The 27486-nt window shown below is 34.9% G+C and overlaps 1 protein-coding gene across 1 annotated transcript; it reads left to right on the top strand.

Annotated features, from left to right (window-relative positions):
• The first annotated feature begins 116 nt into the window (after nucleotides 1-116).
• On the top strand, nucleotides 117-27422 carry Reck (Reversion-inducing-cysteine-rich protein with kazal motifs). Its single transcript, XM_066398062.1, has 18 exons — nucleotides 117-401; nucleotides 5728-5780; nucleotides 13995-14078; nucleotides 18024-18060; nucleotides 20537-20756; nucleotides 20876-21015; nucleotides 21074-21207; nucleotides 21270-21525; nucleotides 22218-22467; nucleotides 23628-23824; nucleotides 23966-24108; nucleotides 24156-24291; nucleotides 24576-24792; nucleotides 25013-25161; nucleotides 25233-25384; nucleotides 25528-25696; nucleotides 26237-26471; nucleotides 26656-27422. Exons 1-18 carry the CDS (start codon nucleotides 254-256, stop codon nucleotides 26888-26890), a joined length of 2955 nt encoding a protein of 984 aa, XP_066254159.1. The 5' UTR covers nucleotides 117-253; the 3' UTR covers nucleotides 26891-27422.
• The last annotated feature ends 64 nt before the right edge of the window (nucleotides 27423-27486 follow it).

The following is a 27486-nucleotide window of genomic DNA, read 5'->3' as shown; positions in this document are numbered from 1 at the left end:
CAAAATTGTCTTCGACAACCTGTTGTTCGATCAACATTTGTATTTTTATACCAAAAAAAAAATCTTAAATTCTCTTATCAACCTGATCTCCCATTGGCCCCGCATAGCCCGGTCTCAACCAATCCCAAAGTAACGCAGAAGTTAAGACAACAGCTAAAGTCAATTCAGTCGTGTTGTGGCTTTCAAAATGAGCAGTGCGCGATCGAACCTGAATTCCAGCGTTTAACGCGTGCGTCCACATTTATCAAAACAAATGACTATTTGCCGGACGGACGCCGGGCGTCCCGACGTCCTGACGAGGCGTCTCCTGGAATGCCCGAAGATGTGTCTTACTTTAAGAACTTTTGCGAATTTAATGTGGGGATTAGTTGTTTTGGCGGGTTACGGGGTTTACGCACAAGGTATGCAAATAATAAGAGATGCATTTTTTTGTAATAAAAAAAAATTTGAAACCTATTTATTATTCATATACGTTTTTCATGTCTTAAAAGGAAAATTAGCTGCACAAGTTGCGTTCATTTAAAATGATTATGCCGATTAGACGTGAACTTTGCAGAGTTCAAATTCATTAAGCGGGACAGTCGTCAATTTGTCAATTCCTGTTTATTTCATTATTGGGATTACTGCTGTAAATATGTGAGAAACTGTCGTTCTCCGCGGACTCGCCGCTCGCTTCATACGAATTTTAATTCATATTCCCTCACAGAGGCATCTAGAAATCTTAAATATTTCCTGCAAACTTACATCACAACTCAATTCCTTGTTTGATGTAAACTTGGTTTTTTATCTTGCCCTACAAGTAAAAATCCAGTGCGGTAAGATCGGAAGATCTAGGAGGTCAATCCCGCAAACCATCAATCCCGCGGTCAAACTCCTAAACCAATGGTCGCCAAACGTTTCACAAGGTCCTGGCCTGAGTGAAATCAACAGATGCGATATTCTAGATTTAGATTTACTAAAAAATCGTCTACCGACGACCTCTACCAGCATTTGTTGAAATTTAATGCTTCGTCGTGAAGGACGAAAGTTATTTGAATTTCCTCCGGGAGACAAAAAAATACTAAAACTAAATCTTTAGTCTGTGTTCAGCACGAAAATTTAGATGTGCTTATTTGTGTAATGAAAAGTGTGAATGGTTGCGATTTATCAGGGCCGAAAGGAATTTCTTCCAAAGAGTGGAGAATATGAAGCAGGGAGAGAGGAATCCATCATATTAATGATAAATGGCCATGGTATTTTTAATTCTGATTTTGAAAGTTTTTGTTTTGGTTTCATTAACATAAAACTGCATATAATATTTAAAAATGTGTTTATTTTTAAAGCGATTTTGCGTATAACGTGTATTATTGACCCAACAGTGAACCGCCTTAATAGATTTCGTTGCATCTAGTCAGTCAGGAAGCATTAATTTTATTAACGAGCAAATTTACGAATTATTAAGGGTTAATAAAATTAGGGACTACAAAAATACAGGGTGTCCCGAAATTAAGGCACCATACTTAAACAGCGTAAATTACGTCCAAAAATAACACCAAAACTTTATATAAACATATCGAAAAACGCTTTTTTAACGATCTATGGCTCTTTAAAGACATAACTCTGATGATGGTTATTTTGACATATTTCCAAAACGGTGCAAGATAACTTTATGAAATTTGGTAAGATTTTATACTTTTTAAACCTTAATTGACTGATGCGGTTGAATGGAAAATATTTCGTCAGAGGCGTGCCGCACGGGGGGCGTCGGAGTTAAAAAATGCTACATTTTTTTTATGTGCCCGGTTTTTTAGCTGCTGATGCAAAATTATGAAACCACATATGTGTCCAGAAAAAAAAGGTACTCTTGGTTCACATTGATAGAACGCTCCATTTTCGAATAAAATTAATTTGAACATTACATTGCATGACAAATACAAATGATGCTTAAAACGATCATTTTCAACCATATCAAAACTATTAAACAATAATAAAAAAAAACAACAAGAAATTGAAATGACACATTTTTAGAGTAAGTTTTCAAATAAGTTACCGTTCAAAAAAGAAAATCTGTTTCAAATTCTTCGTGCCTCCCAGAGCATAAAAAGACGGTCTAGACTGTATATCCAACAAAACAGTAACTTATTTGAAAACTTACTCTAAAAATGTGTCATTTCAATTTCTTGTTGTTTTTTTTTATTATTGTTTAATAGTTTTGATATGGTTGAAAATGATCGTTTTAAGCATCATTTGTATTTGTCATGCAATGTAATGTTCAAATTAATTTTATTCGAAAATGGAGCGTTCTATCAATATGAACCAAGAGTACATTTTTTTTCTGGATACATATGTGGTTTCATAATTTTGCATCAGCAGCTAAAAAACCGGGCACATAAAAAAAATGTAGCATTTTTTAACTCCGACGCCCCCCGTGCGGCACGCCTCTGACGAAATATTTTCCATTCAACCGCATCAGTCAATTAAGGTTTAAAAAGTATAAAATCTTACCAAATTTCATAAAGTTATCTTGCACCGTTTTGGAAATATGTCAAAATAACCATCATCAGAGTTATGTCTTTAAAGAGCCATAGATCGTTAAAAAAGCGTTTTTCGATATATGTTTATATAAAGTTTTGGTGTTATTTTTGGACGTAATTTACGCTGTTTAAGTATGGTGGCTTAATTTCGGGACACCCTGTATATTAATTTTCTTAAAGCAGAAAATCAAGCTTTTGCAGTTCGTATTATTGTAGGTACTTATTAACGTCTCTAAATTTTACATCTAATGAGTTTCTTGAAGTTTTTTTAAATTCAAGTCACGTCACGAACCCTTCCGGGCTATTACCTTTGAATTGTAAAAGATATTTTCCGCACTTTTTCTTTATATATCTTATCAATTTTGAATGAATTTCTAATTATTTTTAAAAATTAATTTGTAATGAATTTCTCTAAATTAATGTATAATTAATTTTTCCAAATTAATTATTTTTAATTAATTTTAATTTTTGTGCTTGTAATGTATTTTTTCTTCTTGAGGTACATCTTCTTAGCGTGTTTTCTTCGAAATTATAAATTCCATATAATTAAAATGCCTAGTAGGTGCTTACCATATTACTTGAATAGAGTCAAGAGTAGATAATGAAAAAAACTCTGGGTACTGGTTTTTCTCTACATCGTCAGTTATGAAATCACGCTTGCCTCCTATACGATGGAGCTTCTCTACCTAAATTGGACCTCATAATTAACGTGTAAGTAGAAATTAACAAACATAACAAATTAATTAACGGATGAAGGCCGAGGGAAAATGCATTATGTTGTCTATAACTTTACATGTTCATATATGTAAGCTGTTCGTAATCATCTGTAAGTATCATATTTCCAGTAATGGCATCAAACAAGTCTGAGGCGTCAAACCATCCGGCCACAGTTGTTTAACATACTGTGGGAGACACTCGCTTAATATTGAATATGCATAGGTAAATAGACATTACACAAGTACTAAGTACTTCCCCTTAACGGCCCAACATTCGATGGATTTGAATGGCATTTCAAGTGAATAATTATGCCAACAATGGTGGTACTTGTTAATAATAAGAAAAACAACTGCAAGAAAAGTACATTAACAATGCCAACAGAACGGGAGCTCATTTAATTTTAAATACTTAAATCTGCATATAAATTGTGACAATCCCATTTTCAATGTAACAATGTTGTTCATAATGTTTGTCGGCCAATCAAATGATTGTGTCGTAAATATCGTCGTGTATTATAATAATTGCCATTAACCATAACACTGATCTGATTATTGCGGAGATTGTTTATTGTTATTTGCTTGTGTGGGTCGCTGACAACTTAAGGAAATCGAATTGCGACATTTACAATACGAGACGTTGATTAAGTTATAGGGTAATGCGGTTATGCATGAGTGCCTCATGATGGTTCTCCTCAGTCTTTTGCTAGGCACCATTGCTCACACTCGTTAAAAATCAAATTAAACGCTTAGGACCCGTGCTAGCTTTAGTTAACAAAACTTGTCGTTTGCGGCCGACAGATGGGGCACCTAATATATTCTCCTTTACGATCCTCACTTGCCAGTTTATATCTCTTATGGGGAGAAGTGTCTTGAGCGATATTAAACACCCACTGGAAAACGGGTTTCGTTTATTTTTTATTTAGTTTCAAGGCTTGATGATACCTTAGCAAAATTATGATTTTTTTAAATTTTGAAACGATATATTCTTGGACTCCAAATTACCAAGTTTCCTCGTGGTTCAAAAACGGACACCCTGTGCAAATATAAAACATGCAGTCTCATGGGGTTCATCATTACTGCCGGCCTTGCACTACATGACATCCCTGGAAATGGCATTTTTGAGCCCAAAAGGCTGCTTTGAAAGCTGTTTTCTCTGGGCCAGAAGATTAAATTCCCCAAATCTACCTTGAGAAACTAGTCCGGTAATCGATAATTTATCAAATCTCGCTTTGTTTTGCATAAGTTATGATAATTATGGTAATTCGGAAATTGCAATCATTAGCTATCCCTAGTTTAATGGCTCGAGGGGGCAATTTGGGATAATATATACGCTTCTAAACATGTGCACAATTATGCAACCGATATGGTAATTTGTTACCCTACATTGTTGCCCTACATTGTTGCGATGTCAACCAACTGTTAATATCATTATTCACATTAATAGTAGTTTTACGGCAAATTCTGCAACATCACTATTCCCAGTATCCCAGTATATTTACCTCTCAAACATATTGTAGGTGTAAGCCCACCTGGCTTCAGTAATTAGCACAGACTGTATCAACGAACTCGCCTTGTGACAAACTAACAAAAGCAAATAACAGTCTACCCAGTTTATTTACGGGCTTATGCCTCTTGAGCTCCTCCTCTTCTCTCTTTCTCTCTATTCTCTTGGTTTTTTTGCAAGTTTAAATTAGCTCAATAAATTTAACGCGAGTTGCTAGTACGCGTTGGCACAGCAATTTTTCCATCGAGGCAGATGTACATGTTTGTTTTGAGAATAGCATGGTTCTCTTATTACTTAGCTTAAGGCAAGGGGTAATTTGTGAGGAATTGGGTGCTGTTTTGGTAAACAGCAAGATGTAACCTCTCCGAAAATACCGGGCTATTTAGTAGATTAATGGCAGGATTCTGAAACTGTTAGCGTTCGATGTTTAGCTGTAACAGCGACGTAATAAGTCATTTACGTGTAGACCGTTGGTGCAAGAAAATTACGCCCGAAGTTGAGGGGTTACGCATAAGTTTGGTCAAGAGGTTAGTCGTCCTCCCTTTCCACCCATGGTACGTACTACACTTTACGCCCAAAAGAGATTTTTCAATAAAGGCACGCATTTTGTTTAGTTTACGCCTCGTTGCCAAGAGCGACGGGTGTTATTGCATCTTTACGGCCCGTTGTCCTGAGTGACGGGCCGTAAAAGTATAACAACGCCTTCTGGTCGTAAACTCAAATTATTGTTCCATCGTGGAAACTAAGACGTAAACAAACAGTTTCCATGCGTTTGTGTGTAAAATGATGAAAGTCAAAACAATATGCCGCTGAAAATTAGATACATAGGATATGAGACAGTTATAGTAGTCTACCATAAATTTCTTTGAAGAAAAATTTCAAAGATTACCTGTTATCGAATCAATTTACATAATACTCAAAGTAGCAATTATTGGACCTTTTTTAAACAACATTAATAAAACGAATTAATAGATGTTAACGTATGTTTTTTCAGATTTGATGTGCTGCGCACACACCACTGGGACCTGTAGGAGTATTTGTGAAAATGTAAGTAGTTTTGGTTTTTTTATTTTTTTTAATTCAGGTAAACAAGGCTCAGGTAAATTCGTATTTTTTTAGCTCAAAATTAAGCTCCTAATCAGGTTTTTATCGTTGTTTTACATAGAGATTTTTGATCTAACACTGGACAACATAGAGCACCTTCTGTGTCTATTAGGGCTCTCATCCTTGAAATTTTTTCCACGGAAATAAAAATTCTTTTTGTTGTTTCCGTGTTGTTGAGTACTCTTTCTGCGTTCACGGTTGAATTTTACGCTGCAGAAAATTTTGAAGAAATCCAAAATTTTGGATATATTTTGAAAAGTTCGGGTCTGGATGTCCGAGGTTCCCCGGCCGGTCTTGAAAGATATCCCGGGAAATCATATAGCACTTACCTTGAGACACAGCTTAAATTATTCGGTTCGATGCGCTCTACAAGCCTGCACAGACGGAGTTGCAACATTTCTATCGATTTCTCAAATACAGAGTGACGGTAGTACCTATTTTTGGCGATTTTGAAAGTTTTATAAAATAAACGTCCCTAAAAACGTTCTTCTTAGCTTCCAGGACTTCAAGCGAATTATCCAGGGTCAATCTCAGACCCATCTCCTTCCCATTAAACTTTGCTTGATTTAAGGTTTCGTTCGATACTTTTGGGAACCTGGCCGGGATTGCTAACCATAAAAATAGCACTTTGCCCCTATTTAAGCAACCCTGTAGCTGTTATCGTTTTCGAGATTTCAATGAGTAGGTCACGTTTCAAACACCCTGTATTGTACTAAATACCCTGTATTACGGTATTGTACCGCGTATATTTTTCATTCAGAAAGCATTTACATCTCGCAGACATCCCCATCATTCAACATCACACGTAGCCCTCTCCAAGACAGCCATGAATAATCAAATTCATACCGACCTAATCGTAAATTTTCCCTTTGTATATGCTTTCAGAAATTAAAATGAGTTTTGCATTGATTAATATTAATGAAGACGACATCATTGCCGACCATTAGAATGCGCAATACCAACCTCCAGTGCCATCAATATGATTGTCTTGCGTTTCCCTCTTTCATGCATGCCAGAATGCTTTTAGACCTTTCTTGAATTAATAATAAATGCAATACAAATTGATTTTTATGTCGGGTTTGTTTGTGTTCCGTGTCTCCTCATTTACTATTTTGCCATTGAAATAACTGTGTCGTCCTGTAAGTTTGAAGTTCATTAAATGTGAATGTTATTCATTATACAAGCTGTTAATTGGATTCATAAATTAACCGGTGCGGACATACTCTGGAATTATAAATTTCTCGTCTCACTTTGAGGGGCAAAGACTTATAGGCGAACGAGTCATGCAGATGGAAATACCCTCTACACTGGCTGGGTGCCAAAATATATCGTTGGTGTCGCCAAAGTGCGCCATACTCTTCGCATTCTTCTTCATTAAATTATTTGCAGGTTTTGGTTCAGTTTTTAGATCCTTCTGAAATTATTAAAATTGTGATGTTAATGAGCGAAAAATTTATTCCTGGAGATCGTATAAATCAAAGACCCTCTCGTTTAGTAATTTATTTAAAAATTAAACCGATGCTTCAGAAATTGCCCTATTATGCAAAAATACGCTTAATTGGTCATTGGAGAGTCGTAATAAAATATAAACATAAGTTATATGAACATCTGGGTTTTTACATAGCCGTGATTATTCTTAATTTTCATAATTATTGTTCGCAGAGCAGTACTCGGGATATTTTTATAAGAATAGGTAGTTTTTTTTAACTAGGCTGAGAGGGATAGCCATAGTAATCCAGAAGAAGGTAATTTCGTTTGTCCCTATCTTTCCTTTCATGCTCAGATTAGTTTTATTGCTTAATCGTTAAGATTCTCTTTTCTCTTTGCTCAAGTAATTTTTTAAATTATTTATTTAAATAATACTTTTTACGGTATATCTGCAGGAAGTGCAAGGGTAGTCCCGTAATGTGATGCTAGTTACACCAAATAGCACTTCCTAATGAGTTTAATTTACTTTGATGATGAAGGAATCACAAGGAAAATACAGAAATTTCATCTGCGCCTGCTATTTGAAAGATTCTTTTTCTAAAACACGTTTTTTGAAAAAGTCTGAAACATACCTTTTTTTCAGGCTTTCAATTGTGGTGGAAATCCGGCTTTAATTAAGCTGACCCTCGAAATATTCAATTTTAAATCGAGAGCTTTGAAATTAATTATTTAATTAAATTTTATAATTACTTGTTAAGCATCGACATAAAAGTGAACTATACAGTTATTTTTATCAGGTAATGTTATAATATCGGAATTAAATAATTAATTTCGAAAATTTCCAATTTAATTAATGAATTCTTAATTTAATTTCGTCGTCCAGAAAAAATTTTTCGTAGGTGGCTCATTTGCCCAAGGCTCGGGAAAAACGCGGCTCTTGTAAAACGCCTGCATAAGTGTCAATTTAAATGTCTTTGACTTAAAGTTACGTCGGACTTATTTTGAAATTTTGGTGTTAAGGTATGACCTCAGAACAAATCGGTGGAAGAAACCTGTACCAGCAACGGTAAACAAGCCGCTTAAATTGTAGCCTTCAAATGGATTAATCCCTCTGGCACGCTATGAAATAAACATTTCAATGACCACTGTTTATGGTCTTGTAACACATAATGTTTTAATACCTAAAAACAAAAAAAAAACTGCTGTGAAATTTATGCCCAACTCGCTTCGGTTCGACGTGTAGTAAATTTGGATCGCAGTGGGATCACCGACAGAGTTATGACTTTTATTGTCAAAGTTATTAATTGGCAACATTCTTTTATATTTCGAGAAAGTTTGGCCTTCTATGGCAAGCTGAGTCGCATAAAACCTGCATAAATGGTACTCGAAATCACACATTGACCCGGCTGTTTAGCTATGCTGGGAGCGTTATCAACCGGAACTCTATAGAGTTTCCGTCTAGTTTTGAATAACCACCACGAAGAGGTGTTTAAGCCCAGCTGCATAAGGTTTAAGATCAAGTTAAAGCTTAAGCTTCAGATTTGGAATATAATTCAATCTCTCAAAGGCTTCGGTTTGACTATAGGTGGAGATTAAACTAAAGATGTGCAAATGGGCATTAGTAGTAAACGCGGAAGTATATAGAAAGGTTACATCATTCTAAGAACATCGGTTAATTAGTAGAATGACAACTGCTATTTTATACCGGTCTAAACGTTCATACGCACACTCAAGGAACACTAAATCGGGAAATTTATCATGAAGATGCTGTCTTATGTTCATCCCAGTGAGTCGTATAGCCAGGCGATTAGAATCTCTATGGTTTTATTATTTAAAACGTTTCCATGTATCCAACGATTTTAATTTTATTGCGTGTTTATATTGACGGGAGATAATTGGTAAACTGAAGCTGGTAATTAAAATTAAAATATAAAAGTTTATAAACAGAACCGGTCGCTTTTAAAACAGAACAGCCCACGGCTCATCTTTGTTTTCCGATAAGTCTGATCATAAATCGCAGTTATTATACGCCTTTACATTTTATTTTGCTCACTATGTTGAACGGCCAGTGGCGTGCTGCATACACCAAAAAATTTACCTTGGCACAAAAATGTTGCATTTAATGCAAGTACAACCCTGCATCAGCAACATGAAAATGAAAGATAGGTAACCTAATTTATGTCTGCTCCAGATGTGCATAACTGAAGTTTATTTTAGTTTATTATTCTCAAATAACTGGCGTGGGAATTGATGCTAACTTTAATCACAAAAAAAATTGGTTGTTTTCTGAGCTGGTACACTCATAACCTCATAACCTAAGGGGACGTCATATTAACCGCTGAACTGAATATGAATCAATTACTAATTGATGTGACCCCGTAAGAAAACGTCAGGCGTATTTTAGAGGACAGATTTGAAGCAATTTCTTTGATTGAAGACTCAATTAATAAACCTGTTGGAATACCAAACCAGAATTTATCGAAGATGATGAAATTCTTGATAACAGGCTGAAGGAAAAATTGTATCACAGACTGCCATGGAGGCAGTTCAAAATAAAGGTTAATGGACCATCGCATTATCGGTCAGGTCACGTCCTGGTCAGATTACGGTCTGGAGAAGGTCTGGCCAGGAGCAGGTCAAATATTGCAATTGCCATGTCATTAAAAGCCGTTTGTGACCAAATCGGGAATTAAAATTATTAAGGGGCTGAAGTGTTTTGATGAAAATAAATAACTTACGGTTACTCCTATTGGGGGTTTAAATTGAGCTTTTGGTAGTGACGACCGAATCAGTGCAGTAGAATGTCTACAAGCGATAATATAAATATTCAAAAATCTCAATTTTTTCGACGTTTACTGGGGAAAATTTTGTTGCAATTTGCAGGAGACATGGAGAAATCTTTGGACTTTGAGTTCTTAAAAAAATCAATAGCACATTGGGTCAACAAGATATGATAAAAATATTGTAGAATTAGAATTTTGTCAGGGCTTATTAAGAGAAATATTGGTATAAATTTACAGGAATTTTGGATTTGATACTCTGTTTCAAGCACTTCTTTGCTCTGTTTAAAGAAATCATAGTGATTTCCCTAATCTAACTTATATTGTATTCGTTGCATGTTTTACTCATTTTTTTTTGTTACTAATTCTATTACTAACTTAAAATGAGGAACTTAAATAATTTTGCTCTACAGTATATTCCCAGATAGGGTTGCCAGCAAGAGAAAATTTCTTACTTTTTATTTTATAAGAAAAATGTATTCTTCATAAAACTCTTTGCTTGTTACAAAACGATTGCATCAATTCTCATCATTCCAATTTTCCTTTTTGTTACAGAGAAATATCGAAATATAGGTCTATTTAGTTAAAATTTTTTTTAAGTCCCATTCTCATTTTCATGACGAACATCATCAAGACTTTTGTTTATTAAGTTTTTATTACAATAATTAAAAAAAAAGGAAGCTACACATAAAATTTCACACACGAAAAAATATGATCAATTAAACCATGGTAAGAAATTGCACTCCATAGGTTCACTTTAGCCGAATATTACCCATTACCATCCACTCGAAAAAAAAGATTGGGATGACCCCAGTACCTTACATGCTGAGATGAAACAGTACCATTGTTAGAGAACGTGGCTTCATTGGAGAGTACAATGCTTCGATGCAAGAATGGGATATCCATGATTTGAGTGTCCATCCACAAGTAGAAATCCAAACGATTTGCTTGACCTCCTAGCTCTAAAGCGTGATTAAAAATTGGTTTTAAGGGATGAATTTTCAATTGTTGCACTGGATCCATTACAATAAGAGTCGCAGGGTTATTTTCATCTCGAGCTATCTTTGTTTCCTTTACGTTTAATACGGAGCTAGTAATTAAGAGTTGCTTGATCAATTTTTGTGCATCACATTTTGAGATGTAAATGCGAATATACAGAGATTTTTTTTAAATTCCTCGATAACTCGACGAATTGCTTTATTACCTTTACCAGGGCGCTGTATTAGGTAAATTCGTTGCCCTCACAACATCGTCATTTAATTTAAGCTTTGTTTACGGTTGCCATCAAAACGAGAATTAATTTTTGGACCTATTTTTTAATATTCCTTTGTAACGAAGTGGAAAATTAAAACGATGAGAACTGATTCAACTGTTTTGGAGCAAACAAGAACTTTCACGAAGAATACATTTTTTTCGTGAAATGAAAAATAAGAAACTTTTTCCTCTTGGCAACCCCACCCGCGGACATACTGTATGTATAAATCTTCAGCTTGAATGTGCATTTTTTTATTTCAGCGTGACACTATGTTTCGAATTATACCATTCTGTTCTATGTATAAATCTTCAGGTCATTTACAGGTCTAAGCTTTAACTATTTTATTTCAGTGTGGCCCCATGTTTTGAAACGAGAGGAACATTGTCATATGGAAGGAATTAAGCACAGTGAAAGTGATCGCGTCTAAGCCCTTCCGCCTATGTTTTCTCATGAAATAATAATCCAGGTTTAATCTGCTTACACCTTCGGGTGCGAATAATACAGCATTATTTTCTATTCTTGTGTTTTGGTGAGCTTAAAATAAATTTAAAGGTGGTCTAAATTAAACTCACTAAAATTTTAGCTTTGATTTCCCAGAGAAAGTGCCATTACCCCGTATCATGACATGGCATCGATTCATGGCAAAAGACGTAATTTCACATTGTTTCACATGCTGTCTGGCAATTGGTCGCGGAAGTTGAAAACTTCTAAAAATATCCAAATTTTATTTCCGTAACGTGTAAGGGAAAAATTTGGGTCAAAAGCAGCTTTTGTGTTCGACTTAGCAGCATTTGACCGTAGATGCATTTTGAGTGAAGAGATCCTACGGGGTTTATCAAATATCTTAACACAAGAAGACAGAGATCTTATTAATGGGTAACAGCACGAGTCTGCTTGAAAGGACTTTATTTCAGGCCTCGTTGAAAGATTAATCGCTACAACTTCCTTCTTTATAGGAAGATAACATTACACGCAGGCTATATTCCCGGGGAATGGGATCATTTTTTATTAGACAAAGATAAGCTCTTAAGCCTGTTTCTATTTCCCTTTACAATATTAGAAATGTGGAAAAAGCTCCCTCGAAACAGGTGAAAAATAGTTGAGATAACTTAGACGTTTGGTGGATATATTTGGCCCCGGAGGTCCCGCTCACCCTGTATAGCATGCACCGCGTGCATCACCTGTCAAAGGTACTGGGTACTGCCTCCCGATGTGCTATTGTTCCTTTTCTGCCTGGAAGATCGTGGTCTTCGGAGGAACGTTTTCTTTTTATATTTTATACCGTTGCTCTTTTGTGTGCAATGCACCATCTTACTTATGCATTTCGGCCTGTTGGGCATACGTATACACAGCATGTCAACCTCGCGTATTTAAAAGCTTTCGGTAGCGAATAGAAATGATAAAATTAGTTGTTGGTGCCATGTGCATGGGGAGTCCGTTGACCGCGAATTGATAAACTGCCTGCTGTGGAAGTTATAGTTATAGGTAATGAGGTTGGCAAAGGGGATCTGTCCCTGTAAGTACATGTGCACTTTATGAAATATTAAGTAAGAAGTTGCGTGATGTTCTTCAGAATAATTGGAAAAGTTCAACAAGAAAAAAGGGACACAAATTTGTACCTATTTATGGTAATTTCTCTCCAGGGGATCCAAAAACATGGTTGTTTTGAGTTGGTTTTCTGACCTCTATAGTGTGGTTTAAATTGAGCCTGCATATCTGGTTAAAGGGAAAACTTGAAGAGAATTTTATCTCTAAGTGGATTTCGTTTTAAAAACGATTTTATATATTTTCGTTTTTAAGTCATTTTCAAAAAATCAAAAACTTTTAGATGGAACCTGTTTCTTCTAATCTCCGAACAGTTCGTCGGTTGGTTTATACCATATTTTTTAAGGACTCTTTATATTCTCATCCTCCGCATTCGCAATCTGCATTTAAATGCTTAGTAATTCTATTATTACGGCTCTGATTGTTATTTTAATAATTTTTGAACCGTGGGTCTTCAAAGGTCTATTTAATCTATTTATAATTTATTTAAACGAAGAAATTTTTTTGTTGAATGAATTTTGTTATTTGAATTGTTACAAAAATTGCAGACAATAAATTTTTTAATGGACCACCCTACACAGAGTGACTGTCTATCGAATATAAACATGAGGATCTCAATTAAGATGCTTAATTTAGAATTAAATAAAGAAGCTTTCTGAAATTTGACAACTTCCGATTCGTTTCAGTAAATGGAATCGCAATTAAAATTTTTCTTATGCCACTTTTGAAGTGAAACTGTTGAACGTTGCTCAAAACAGTAAGTTTTTTGGCATTCTTCAAGTGGAAATGTCAATAATTCTCCTGTGCTCTATTTCCAGACATCAAATGTTTTCACTCCAAGACTTTAAGCCCGGCACTTGAAACTTATACAGCAAATCACTCACCAAACGCCATCAAATACATCAGAGTCGGGCCCCTTTCATCTGCATTTTAGGAGATTATCGTCCTTTAAACTGGCAAAACCAAAAGCAAATAAATCTAGAGCTCGACTTGTTTAGGTTCGAGTTAATTTGTATCTTTTCGGCCCCCTTTAGTAGCACCCATTTTTTCAGACTTCTTAAAGGCTTCTTACAGTGTTGTTTATTGTTGCGCGGCTGCTTTATTTTCTCTCAATAGTCGACGTTTTATTACCTGTTTTCCTTGTTACAGATATCGTTGGTGCAGTTAGCAGCGGACTTAGACCTAAGGAACACCACAGTAAACCAAGTACAAAAATATTGCTCACAACATTTGGTAAGTTTCAATCATTAACCGTGAAACATCGCATACGATTTCAAAGCAAAGTTCTCAAGTGGCGTTCACTCGAGATAAAAGTTTTGCCTAATAAAAACGCGTCTTAGCCAATAAATTTGAACACTTAAAGCTATCAAGGCCTGAAAGCGAACCAGATTTAGATTCTTTTGACGAAAACGATTTGCCAGATGGGTCGCCGCAGAGACGATGTCCGGGTTTGACAAATTGTCCTTTTTGAAGTTAAGTGGAACAAAGAAAAGTGTGCGTTGAACAGAATTCGGGTTGATTTCGATGAGGGCACTTTATTTTCATTATGTGCATCAAGCAGTGTCGCCGTCAGACACGGTTATTAGTTATTCTCCACGATTAATTTGAGTTTTTGTATGTTGTCGTGTTTAGACGCTTGCGGAATTCAAAACAGGACAACATACGATGTGCTACATGTCATATAACTTTCTATTAATATACTGATGTGACATCTTTATCGTTACCTGCCGTTGGGCACCTGCTGCTTTACACAATTTCGAGAAGCATATTTAATATGAGACAATGGTCGTTGTGGAAGTTGAGTTTCTAACAATAACGAAAGATAAAAAAAGAAAAAAACTTCTGCTTTGTTGCAGTTGTTACAGAGTTGCAGCAGGCCTTTTTGAATATCATGGTACCTACTATTAAAATCATACAAGAGTTGAATGCTTTTGACAACAGCAATTCAAGTTGATAATTGGATAAGCTCAAATTTCAGGTAGTAGTTCATAGTTCGTGTGAACTATTATAAAGTTATGTCAGCTTTTCCGCCAGAACAATGACGTTGACGGAAAAAAGAATACGAAAGAAAAGAACATACGAATTAAAAATAAGGAATAGAAAAAATGTAGGCTGAAGGTACTTCTCTCATTTTCCAACATAGGCACTTCTCCCCACTTTTCGCCACTTTCAAAGCATTTCAGACTCTTTTTAAAAGTGTATTTTAATTTTTTAAAAGCGGAAAATTATGTAAGATATCGTAACGTAACGTAAAATTAATGCAACATTAATTTAAAGGTAAAGTAACGTAAAATTAACACGACATAACGTAAAGTAACGTTAGAAGCTCCACGCTGTACAACTTTTTTAGGGACTACTTGCGTTACTTACGTAAATATATAAACTACCTAGTACCTATGACCACAGATCCCTAGATTTAAACTAGTTAATTGTTTTTACATTATTTGACTCTTACACTATATAAATCTATAAATTCGGCTCCTAATTTTGTACTTAATTAAATACTTAATAATTAAAATGTAATTAATAATTAATTAAATTTTCGTGTGTGGTTATGTTTCTCATGATACATTCCTTCATAATTATCTTGAAAATGTTTTAAATTTTAGACACGTTTGGTCATGTTTTTGTCTCCTCAGGTTTTGCCTCGTTCTCGTATATCTTAAGAGATCCAAATGGCCAGGCTAAGGCAACAATTCGTTATGTGGTACCGCCTTCTTTTGAGACGTGGTGCTTCCATGCTCCCCAGGCCTTCGGATACCACTGTGAATTGAAAACTTGAAGAACTAACCGCTAAGCTTCCCTATTGAAACTTTATGAGGCTATATTTAATGGGAATGTCTACGAACATTTCTTTACTTATCGCAAGTTTCAAACTTATTTCTGAAGTAGAAGAGGTTTTAACATACAGAAACTGGAGCATTTACCGCATTTTTCGGACTATAAGACGCACTTTTTCACATAGAAAAATGGACTCAAATTTTTGGGTGCGTCTTATGGTCCGAAGATAATATTTAAATCTTTTTTTGAATAAACCGTCTCTAATTTTGAAGTACGTCTTATAGTCCGAAAAGTACGATAACTAATGATTTTGAGTTCGAAGTTCGATAGTTCGACAATTTTATTGAATTAAATGATTTTTTTAAATTCCCATAAATATCATTTAACATATAAATGACCATTTCAATAGTATCAAAATAACTTATCACAACAACAAACACATTCGACCATTTATAAATTTGATGCTTTTTTATAAAAGCCAAATTCCGTACAGAACATCGTTGTTTATTTATTGAAATCGGGAAGATTTTACAAGAAATGCGACGAATTTATCCACATCACCTCAACTACGTTCAAATGCATAGTGAAGTTAATTATTAGTGTAATAATTGCTTATACAAGAAAAAAATGAAATAACAAGCGTTTTGCAATTATTAAGCAAAAAAAAAGCCATGCAGCGAACTTAATCCATGTGACTTTCACAATCTTATGGTAATCCAAATCATTTTATTTTTCTTGTCATTTTACATATGTATATGTATAAACTGAACTTTCTGGTATGCACTAATCAGTCAATTAGACAGGTTAAGACAATAAACTTAATTGATTCTAATTTTAACAAATTAAATTGAATTTTTTGTAGTCTAAACACGACATCGGCGCTAGCTAAAAGTAGTTAATTTTCAAGTTCAGAAAATATTATTGTATGTATATTAATACACAAGTTTCATAAGACGACTGAATGTCGTACAAGTCTAAGTTGGACGTATGCGATGATAAATCTGATGAATCGTGCAAATTGTACTATTTTTTTTTATTGAGAAAGATCCCCATATTTAAAATAATGAATGCATCGATAGTTTTCCATTATTTGAGGGAAATGGCATGAAAGAAATCTGGGAAGGAGTGCAAATGCACATGGGGCATGAGTGGTTATTTTAATGTACGAGTTATGTTCGTAGGAGAATCACACGAACCAATTGAGACCGTATTTGTGGCACCTTTGAAAAATTATTATGTAATATTTTTTATCTTTTAGAATTAATTTATTACTATCTTTATCGAGATAAAATTTCTATCAGTGTTTGTTATTCTGGTTACTTAATAATTAAATACCGAAGGGGAACGGAAGCTTTACTCATGCCACATTATTGCAATGAAATTTAAAAATTAACAAAAAAACTAAATAATATTATTATTAAAATTATTTTACAAGGTCTTTACTGCAAATATTGAATGATATATAAAATTCACCATATAAACTAAAATCTAAAATGACCTTCTTCAGGAATTTAAAATGCCTTCTTTTTGTACATTTGATAGAAATATAATAACAATAACAATACCAAAATCTGCCTTAATTTAGAGGAAGGGAAAGATATTATACAGGGAATTTGAGATATTAGTACTATTGCAAATTACTATCAAAACCTCAAAATTTCTGCTTTTTGTGTACTTAAGTTGCGTTTTAATAAAAGTTTTCTCAGAGCTTCATTTTGAACAATAAAATAAGAACTTTAATTAATATTTTAAAAACCGTTGGAGATAGGTATAGGGATCATTATGCAAAAATGCTCAAAAGAAAATGACGAACCTAAAAATAAAATAAAATACAATGTGTTATTACATCGGAGCAGCTACTACATTTTTAAATAAGTGTTTTTGTCAGATTTGAAGATTTTTTTTAAATAACTCGGCTACAGTATAAAAAACGGAATATTCAAATATGCCGTCATATATACAGGTTGTCTCGTATTAGTAGACCAACCTGCTAACCGGAGATTCCTTTATGCGAAATTAATTAGACTTTCCTTATGGTACTTTTTTTTTGGCGCTTTATACTCGCTGTACATTTTTTGGCCTATTAATACGAGATTACACTGTAGAGTGTTATATTAAAAAAAGATATTTTCATCCGCATATCTTAAACCACCCTGTATACCCAAAATTACTTTTGGATTATTTACCTTTCGTTATCCTACATATTTTATAGTTAACTTTTCCAATACCAAGAGCGATTTACTATTTTTCTACACCATTCTACCTATCTTGCATGCAATTTTGACCCTGCATATGGCTAACGAATATAAACAAAAACCAAATTCTCAATATTTATTTATGATATTTAACTTTTTATTTCATTACTTGTCCATATTATGATTTTTGTTTCATTTCCAGGTAGCTTTTTGGGAGTGTCTCAATGCTACATTTAATGGTAAGTGTCCATATTTTATCAGCAGTAAATTATAAATTTAATATGATTTTAATACCCGTCTGCTTATTCTTCAATTATTGCATGGGTGCTTAATGCCCACTCGGTCATAATCCAAAAATAAATTACTGGCGGTATGTAGCTAGTTTTACTCAATTGGAACCATTGGGATAATTAGATGGCCTCTTCATGTATTTCTATGCATAAAAAAGCAAATACGAAATTATATCTTCCAACATAAATTCAAACACTCGCTTATCTCATTTGGCCTGTGTTAATCAGCGAAGATTCAGAAAACGAAGTAGCCAATAACACGAAATCGAACCAATTAAATGGCCCCGTTCTTCGTCGCATTAAGTTCATTAAAGTGAGCATAAGCCTCTTCTTCGGAATGCGTTTATCGTGTAGTAACTATTTTGCATAATAAGCTAACTGGCAAAACCTGCGTTCTTTCTACTTCGAATAAATTGCCTTAAATTTGCAATAAAAAATAAAAAAAAACTTTAAATTTGAAACACGGATGTGAGCATGGAATTTTGACAAATCATATTTCAACCAACCCAACCGCTCCATTGTGGGCAATGGACATGTTCCAAATTGGTTACACGTAACGCAGCCATTGTCTCTTCTTCATTTGAATTTTAAATTACGTTGTAAACGAGTCATTTTTTAAAATAAAACACCTAAGTTGGGTTCGGGCAAATTCGGTGCTTGAAGCTTAAAAAATAATACCCTAAACCATCGCTTCAAAATATTGCTTAGATAAAGTACTGACCTTTCTTAAGAACAATTCTACTGAAAGCAAAATATGTATGCGCATTTGCAATGCTGCAAGCATTGCAAATGCGAACACGAGAATACGGCATCTTTCGGCATCATTTCAAAGGATTTGTTGAACCCATCATGACTTCTTGCACAAATAATGTAATAAACATTACGTATTTTTCAACAATTTATCAGCATCTTTTGACCTTCTACTTTCCAGGAAGCCCGACCACATTATTTCGATAAACTCGATAGAGTAATTAATTAAATTATTGTTCGTATTGAAATTTTGATTTCTTCATTTGATAAAACGTTATTTACCAAATACAGTAGAATTCGAGTGTAAGGAACACGTGCTGTAACGAACACTCGGTTATAACAAACGAACAGAAAAGTCCCGTCCAAGTTCCCATAAAACTAATGCATTTTTACTCGATTATAAGAAACTCGGATATAACGAACATTCGACTATAACATACCATATTTATTATTTTCTGGAGCTTCGAGCTCGGTTATAACGAACCATCGAGAGGTGCTGTTGTGAGCGAGCTGTCTCAAGGTTCGCTTACAGCAGCATCATTGTTCGTTATTGAACGCAATAAAACAAGGATTATAATATAAATCAATTAGAAGTATAAACTACCGAGTAGTTATTGTCCATAATTAATTTGTAAATGTTTGGATTTGATTTAGACTCTTAATCAACCACCCTTCAAGTGTACACAGTTAGCGTACACTTCAATTGACGCTCATGACAAAAAAAATGAATTTAAAATTTCTTTATTGGAAGCAATTTTACTGTTTAATATTGCCTGGAGAAACGGTTCTCAAAAGACAGTTTTCAGCTGTTTTAAAAATGCAGGTTTCAGTGTTGAGGAAGAATATACAAACGAATATTAGCTCCCTCTTGCACAATAGATTTAACACAAAATAATAAGGAAGAACCAGAATTGGATTTAAGCGAATAGGCCAAAAACCAACATATATCTGATTTCGGGGAAATTAACTTACATGAATATAACATGATTGATGACCACGTGGAAGTTGATGAATTTTCCAGTGATATTGACATTGTTAAAATAACTGCCAATGATCAATATGAAAACGGTTCGAGTGATGAGGAGAAAGTTGACAAGAATGATAAAGTTGTAATCTCCACAGCTCAAAAGGTCCTTTATGCTTCAAAGATGGGAACAAATCATGTACAGATAAATTATTCAGAAAAAAATACGACAGATCTTTTGTAAAACAAAATAACTCAAGAGATATTGAAAAACCGCAAAGTGCAGAGTCAAATCACGAACATCTTTTCTACCAAAACTTCGATTTTATTTGAGATTTTTGTTGTTTTTTTCAATTTTTATTTTTTTTCTCATTTAATAGATATGTGTAATATTTTATATGACATATTAGTAAATAGTTACTACGATGAAAAATTGTACAATTTAGCATTTGGTTAAAACTGAAATTTTGAATCAAACAGCATTTTTTCTCAGTCGCCTATAACGAACCTCCGCATAAACGAACGACAGGCCAAGTTCCTTGAAGGTTCGTTCTATCGGAATTCTATTATGAGAAAATTTTACTTCGCTACTCAGATGTAAAATTGTCGATTATAGAGAAAATCCGAATTGCAAATGTCAGTAAAGTGCGCTACAGAAAATGCATCATTTTCCATAAACGTTTGTACCATTAAAACTTAATTTTTTCACAGACATGTCCAGAGGTGACACGTGGCCGGGTCGCACTTGCTGCTCTATTCCCTACAGTGAAAACTGTAGAAGAGCTTGCATCACTGCGACTTCTTCTGAAGATCTAGTGCGCAGCTGCAGACCTAGTGACGAAATTCCTTTTTTCACTTGCATAGACAAACAAAAAATTGGAGAAGACTGCTGCAGTGGAGCTAGGAATGAGGAGTGCATTGAATCGTGCAGGTAAAAGAAACTAGCTCAGTTTTGTAGCGCAGCAAAGTTTGGACTATTTCACTCAATGCTCCTTGGACTTTACTCAGCACTGAAGAAGCATTTCCTCTGAACCCTTCTTTTCTTTTCAGTGATATTTTCCGGAGTCAATTAACCCCCACAAAGTACCAAAGACAAAGACTGAAAGATGAGTGTGAGGTGACTAGTCCCAGAGTAATCGAGTGCGTTAAAGACATTATTAAGGTTACTCCAGCCAAAAATACTCTTAAGTGTAGGTTTTTGTTCTTCTTTTAATGTTCATGTGTATTTTAATATTCGCTCAATTCCAGTAATGTATTGCTGTGATAAGTCAAATAATATAAAGTGTCGGGAAACGTGCAAAGATGTACTATCGCAAAAAACCACAGTACAAGAGATCATTGATGGGCTGCAGTTGGGTGGATGCGGACCACCTTTGCCACAGGTTAGATACTTTATTGACCAGCTCGTGCACCTTCAAATCTCTACTAAAAAGGCCCCTTTTAGGAGAAATTTTGGCAGTGTTTTATACATCCATCCAGCGACGAACCCCAAGATGCCTCTTCTGCAGAAATATCCAGGATTGAAAGGGTGGGCATGGATAGTGCCAAATGGCACTGTTGTCAAAATAGTAATTCGACACAGTGTGCCAGATTGTGTTCAAAAACTTTCACGAAGTCGTGGTCGACATCTTGGGAGGATTTCCATCGGAAGTGTCTAACGAATGTTAATGAGGAGGCATTACGGAATTGTATTGATGAAGGTATATGTTTTAGATCTAATTTCCCTAGGAGGTATTAACTTTAAATTAATACGCGATATTCCATATTTTAACTCTTAAATTGAAAATCATCTACTATATGATGTGTTTCTTTGAGGTAGCTCATCAGCCCAAAGTTATCTGACAACCGTTTTGTAAATTCAACGACTTTCCAGAAACCTTCCTTCTTTAGTTTCATCTTCATCCAGTTTTAGCTCTTCATGAGACATATGATTCCTTATTCTCAGACTCAGTTGTATTAAAATTGCAATCCTTGGATCCCCATAGAGTTCCACTCTCATTGCAACATTCCTTCATTAATACAGGCGAATCAAAAGTTGCTTAAGTAAATTCTTTCAAATAATTGTCGTTGCTTTTCTGTTTAGTATGATCTCCGGACTTCGTTCTTGATTTCTTCCTGTTCAAATAGTTCTCCCAATACCCATAACTAGGTTTCCGAGTAAGCCAATGGAAACATGAGTGAATGGTGGTTCATGTTTCTTAATCTCTTTATGAAATTCTAGAAACTTGCTTCTTACTCTTTAACTATTTGAATAGAAAAAGTGCATGAAACGGATATAGTTCGCGTAGTACCGGTGCTCATTCTATTGTATTCAACATGTTCCAAAAGTTGAAAACTTGACTTCCTTTTATTTTTATTATTCACATTCTTCACTATTAATTCATTGTCTTAGTTGACGAACCATGTGAACTTGGTTGCGATGGTCTATCATTCTGCACTAACTTCAACAATCGCCCAACGGAATTATTTCGGTCCTGTACACCACAAGCAGATGATGCCGCAAGAAGTGAGGTGACCTTATGGCAAAATCAGCATAATATTACTTTGCCAGGCTTGCTAACCATACCGCTTAAACCTGATGAAAAGTGCTCCAATGTTTGGAAAGCTGTTGCTTGTACTTTGCAGATAAAACCATGCTCAAGGTAAGAGTATCAAATGGTACAGTAAGAACCAAAATAGCGTCTCCCCACCCCTTATTTTATTTCGCTCAATAGTTTTTAGTGGAGTTTGGTCACTACTCTATGATGTCGTTTGACATGGATCTTCTATAAAATATGAATTAATAGAACTGAGGTACAAGGTGTCCATGAACATAGTGTCGCAAATTCAACCACACATTCTAGGTCCCAAAATAGAACGAAAACTTCATACAAATATATATCCAAAGACGCTTCGTTTTCGATATACACGGTATGAAAGGTTAGTGTCTGAGGATGGTTTTTTATTAATATTTTCGAAACGTTTCGAAATAAATTAATAACATTTTGTAGTTTATTATAACTTTTTATGCTCTTTTTGATTCTTTATGAAGAAATTGCCACATTTCTCTAGGGGTCTAGGTGTAATAAATCTCAATTTTTTCGAAAACTCTTAAGACTTCGACTTTCAACAAGAGCACTCTTTTATGTAAAAATCTTCAAGTTTAGTATTTTTCCTATAAAATCGTCAATAATAAAATTAAGTACAAAAAAGTTTAAGTACTTTTAAGTACTACCCCCCCCCCCCCCCCCCGTATTACCCGTCCTTGGAAAAATGTGGCTATTTCTTCATAGAGACTCAAAAAGGGCATAAAAAATTATAATAAACTATAAAACTTCATTAATTTATCTCGAAACATTTCGAAAATATTAATAAAAAACCGTTCTCAGGAACCAACCTTTTACACCCTGTATATCGAAAACGAAGCGCCTTTCGATATATGTTCGCATTAAGTTTTTGTCATATTTTGGGATCGAGAATACATAGTTGAATTTATGGCACTATGTTTAAAGACACCTTATAGAAAAGTAAACGCATTGAGCGCATTCAAGCGAATGCATCAAGGAAGAGCAGTACTTTATTGCATTTCTCTCTAGCATTAATTTAACTCATTGTACTGGGTGTGCCAACGAAATGCCTAACTGAGACCAATGAAGTCGTGATTATCTGGATGCTCACTTTTCTGCGACTTTTTTTTTTAAATTGCGTAGAATTTTCTAATAATGAGTTCTTGACCGAAATTCAACAAATTGCGCCTCAAGTCAAAGATGATTCTCCCTTTATAAGATATATGAACTAATTGAATTTACGCTTTGATCGTTAGGGAATCCCATGCAAACCAAATATGCCGCGACGTTTGCCTTCAAATTCTTGCGGAATGTGCGGATTGGAGCAGGATATCTCCAATTTATTCACCTGAAAATATATGCCAAACTTTGTCTCCAGAGGACCCTAATATGCCTTGCATCAAAGTCGATGAATATCTCACCCCTTCAGCTGCAATTTATCCAAGAATAAGCGGTAAGTTATTTTAATTTTGTTTAATATATTTAATGTTTTTTTAATAATTTTACTGTTGCTTTAATTTTCATTTTCAACAATCATTAGTTTAATTTTTGATTTAATTTTAAGTTTTATTAGCGATGACTTTAAAATTCTTAGGACAAGTGTCAAGCCCTTGTAAAGAGAACCCATGCGACCACAATGAAATTTGCTTGATAAATAGAAATTGCGATCATGGTGCTGATTGTAAGCCTTATTCTTGTCAGCCTGGGTGCAAATTGGGAGAAGTGTCCCAATACATGGTAAGTTTATACTTTCAATATGTTTAGGAGAATTTAATAGTGTTTAGGTACCACATGGTTCATATGTGAGAATACCTATCCCCAATAATCCCAAGGGATGTTTGAAGATATGCAAGTGCAACAGAAACAAGATAGAGGAGTGTCAGCCATTGCCTTGTGTCTCGTTAACTTCATGTTTACTTGGTAAGAGCTAGGGGCTTTATCAATCCAACATAACGCAGCAAGAAAATATTTTTTCATAAAAAAAAATTTAAAATAACGTAAAAAAATAAATGAATCAATAAAAAAATATTAAATAAATATTTTTAAAAAATTGGGCATCTTTAAAAGGAATAAACTAACGCAGCTTTGTTCAATTATATTTGCGTTAAAAAATGTTTCGGGTTTTGAATTTTTAAATCGCCAGAAGACACTTGAACTTCATATTCCCGAACTACTTTTCCTTATGTGGTTCCTACTTATTCCAGGTAATAGTCAGCAACTCCACGGTTCCAATTTCAACATTGACTGCAATAGCTGCAGTTGCTATGCTGGTGAACTGACTTGCAGCAAGAGACAATGTGAAAGCAGCTCGGTTGGGGGTAGAAACACCGCTTATACCACTTTACCCTGTAACTGCCCTCCTCATTACGTCCCAGTCTGTGGAAGAAACGGAATCACCTATCCTTCGGCATGTTTGGCAAAGTAAGTCGCTTACTCGTTAATTAAGTCGGATAAATTGCTAAATTGAACATTTATTTCTACGGTGTTTATGGCAAACAGGGGCCTATCTTTAACTCAGGGAAGGAGATTCTACTGTTCCTCCTAGGAACCACTTTTATTCTTATATTGCACCCCTCCAAAAATTATATTTATTGCGTCAAATGATTTAGCTGAGTTATAATGATTAGTTTATTGAATTTAGATGTGCAGGATTAAACGATGCTGACATCGAACTTCTTCCTTGTCTGAATCCATGTAAACCCAACGCGTGCCCAATTGGGCGGAAATGCGTTCCCAAAGTGCAGACTTGTTTATCCTTGATGCACAAGCCTTGCAGACAATACGAATGTGGTAAGTGATACTTACCAGCACAATGCCCACCAATAATTTTTGAATCAATTTTGATGTTTTTTCAATTTTAGTTGATGGTGCCACAGAATGCTCTAGCCTACCTACGGAACCTGTTTGTGATGTCGACAATCAACAGTTTGATAACTCCTGCTTGTTAGCACACCATAATGCCAAATTAGCTTATAGGGGACCCTGTTTAAAACATTGCAGGCGAAAAGGACAAGTAAGTGATCGCAATAATATACTTTTGTGAATTGAAAGTTTCATGATCTTCTGAATGCGAAGATGAACGATCCATTTTCGAATTGAAATCACATTTTTCATTGGCACATTTCCCCAATTTTTCTTATTTTTTGTTGAATTTAGGTGTGTGGTATAAACGGACGGAGCTACAACTCTGAATGTGCAGCAAACGCCGATATGGTATCAATGGATTATGATGGTCCCTGCTTAGCCATTGGCCTTATTACTCCCACAAGGTCCAGGCAATGCCCCAATGTGAAATGTCCTAAATTGGCAGATCCATTATGTTTAGGTAAAAATACCAAATTGAAGCTAACAGTCAAACTCGAGTCGGAAAAGAGCATTTTTTAGAGGTTGCTGCACCAATAATACCAAATGCAAGTTTATCTCTAAATTCAATTTATTATCAAAAATTACACAATAAATCTGGTCAATAGACTGAGTGTGAAAAGTTGTTAAGTTTATTGGTGCAAGTTATTTTTATTAACGTAAATTAAACTGAGGTCATAGAAAATGCGTTTTTAGCAATATACAGAATGTTCGTTTCTGGAGTTCAACTCTGAGGATCTCGGTAACCGTAAAAGATACGAAGTCGGTTAAGATAGAACAACGAATAGGCCGCTTTAAATTGAAAAATTCCGATGGCTCTCTAATTTAACTGGCATATTCATTGCGCAACTTTGCCTCAATATAACCGATTTATAATTTTTTATCGTTATTTAGATCCTCCCGAGAAAATAACACCCTGTAGAGCAATCTATCTATGCATTTTAAACATTTCTTAGCAAAACCTTTGAAATAGAGTAACAGAATCGAAACTGCATTTCCATAGGTGTTACTCCACCTGGTGCGTGTTGCCCCATTTGTGGAGGCTCTCTGCGGTTACTCTACAGTAGAAAACAGATAGATAGAGCTCTGTACGCTCTACAAAATCATTCAACCGAGGCAGTCAACCTCAAAGCTTTGTTACGAGGTCTTCAAAGACAAATCCAGGTGGCCCAGTGTACCATTCGAGGCTACGTAACTGTGGAAACGGATATTTTTGTGGTAGTGCAATCTATCGAAAGGTATTTATTTTGATATCTTGGATAACACGTTTGATTTACAATATCATGAGAAAACTTAATTTAATATCTACACCACTGATATGGATTCGAGCCACTGTAGTTTCCGCTCAATGCAGAAAATGCATCTCTATCATCACTTTCAGCTTGTGCCAGAGTTAAACGATTTACAATTTCGATTTCACAGATTTCCATCGAGTCTTCAGTTGGAGGCCTGCGTGCGGGAGGCTGAGAAAATCGGCAGCTTAGTAAATATGAAGAGCCCTAGAGTAGCTAGTGAGCTCAGTTTGAGCTCTCTAACTTCGGCGACTATAGTTCACACGCAGCTGACCACTAGTGCCAGCGGTTTATCGATGCCAAAATGGACAATTTTAATTATTATGGCTCTAAGTCAGTTTATATGTTACATTAGGAGTAGATAGCTGAATTTTTTTTTTGAATATTAGTGAAACCGTTGCTGCAAGTGCTTCCACATCTTCATCAGAGATTAGTGCGCTGCAAAAGTTTTAACTGAAAATGTTGGTTTGGAAGAACCAGGACTTTTCATTACAAATTAACACTAGCACAATGACGTGTCATGTATCAACTGTGATAAATTTAAATAGATTAATAAGGAATATGTGTCTTCTTTATTTTCAGCTTCGATGCATAGTTTGAACTGTTCCAAAAAGTCCCATTCAGAGAAAGATTACAAATTTATTGCAATTTAACAAGCTTTTTTGAAACAGTCTCCCAGGCAGTGCAGAGAAGCAAAAGAGGATGACAATAACATTAAGCTGAAGTGTTGTATAAAGGCCATTTTCTGGTAATAGTACATATTATGTTAACGTTAACCAAAGACTTTATTTACACTCTACTATAAGTTTTTGCAGAAGCATAAATATGTAATTTAATAATTGTTATGTACATTTTGTAAGATATGTAGGAATACAAATCGCGTCTCCATGTCCCATGGTTATTGAATTATTTTAGGATGACTTTCTTCTCTCTTAAGTAATACAAAATCAAGGAAAAAATT

This window comes from Euwallacea similis, chromosome 1 (assembly GCF_039881205.1).
Source record: "Euwallacea similis isolate ESF13 chromosome 1, ESF131.1, whole genome shotgun sequence".
Taxonomy (NCBI): domain Eukaryota; kingdom Metazoa; phylum Arthropoda; class Insecta; order Coleoptera; family Curculionidae; genus Euwallacea; species Euwallacea similis.
This window is presented reverse-complemented; position numbering and strand designations above follow the sequence as displayed.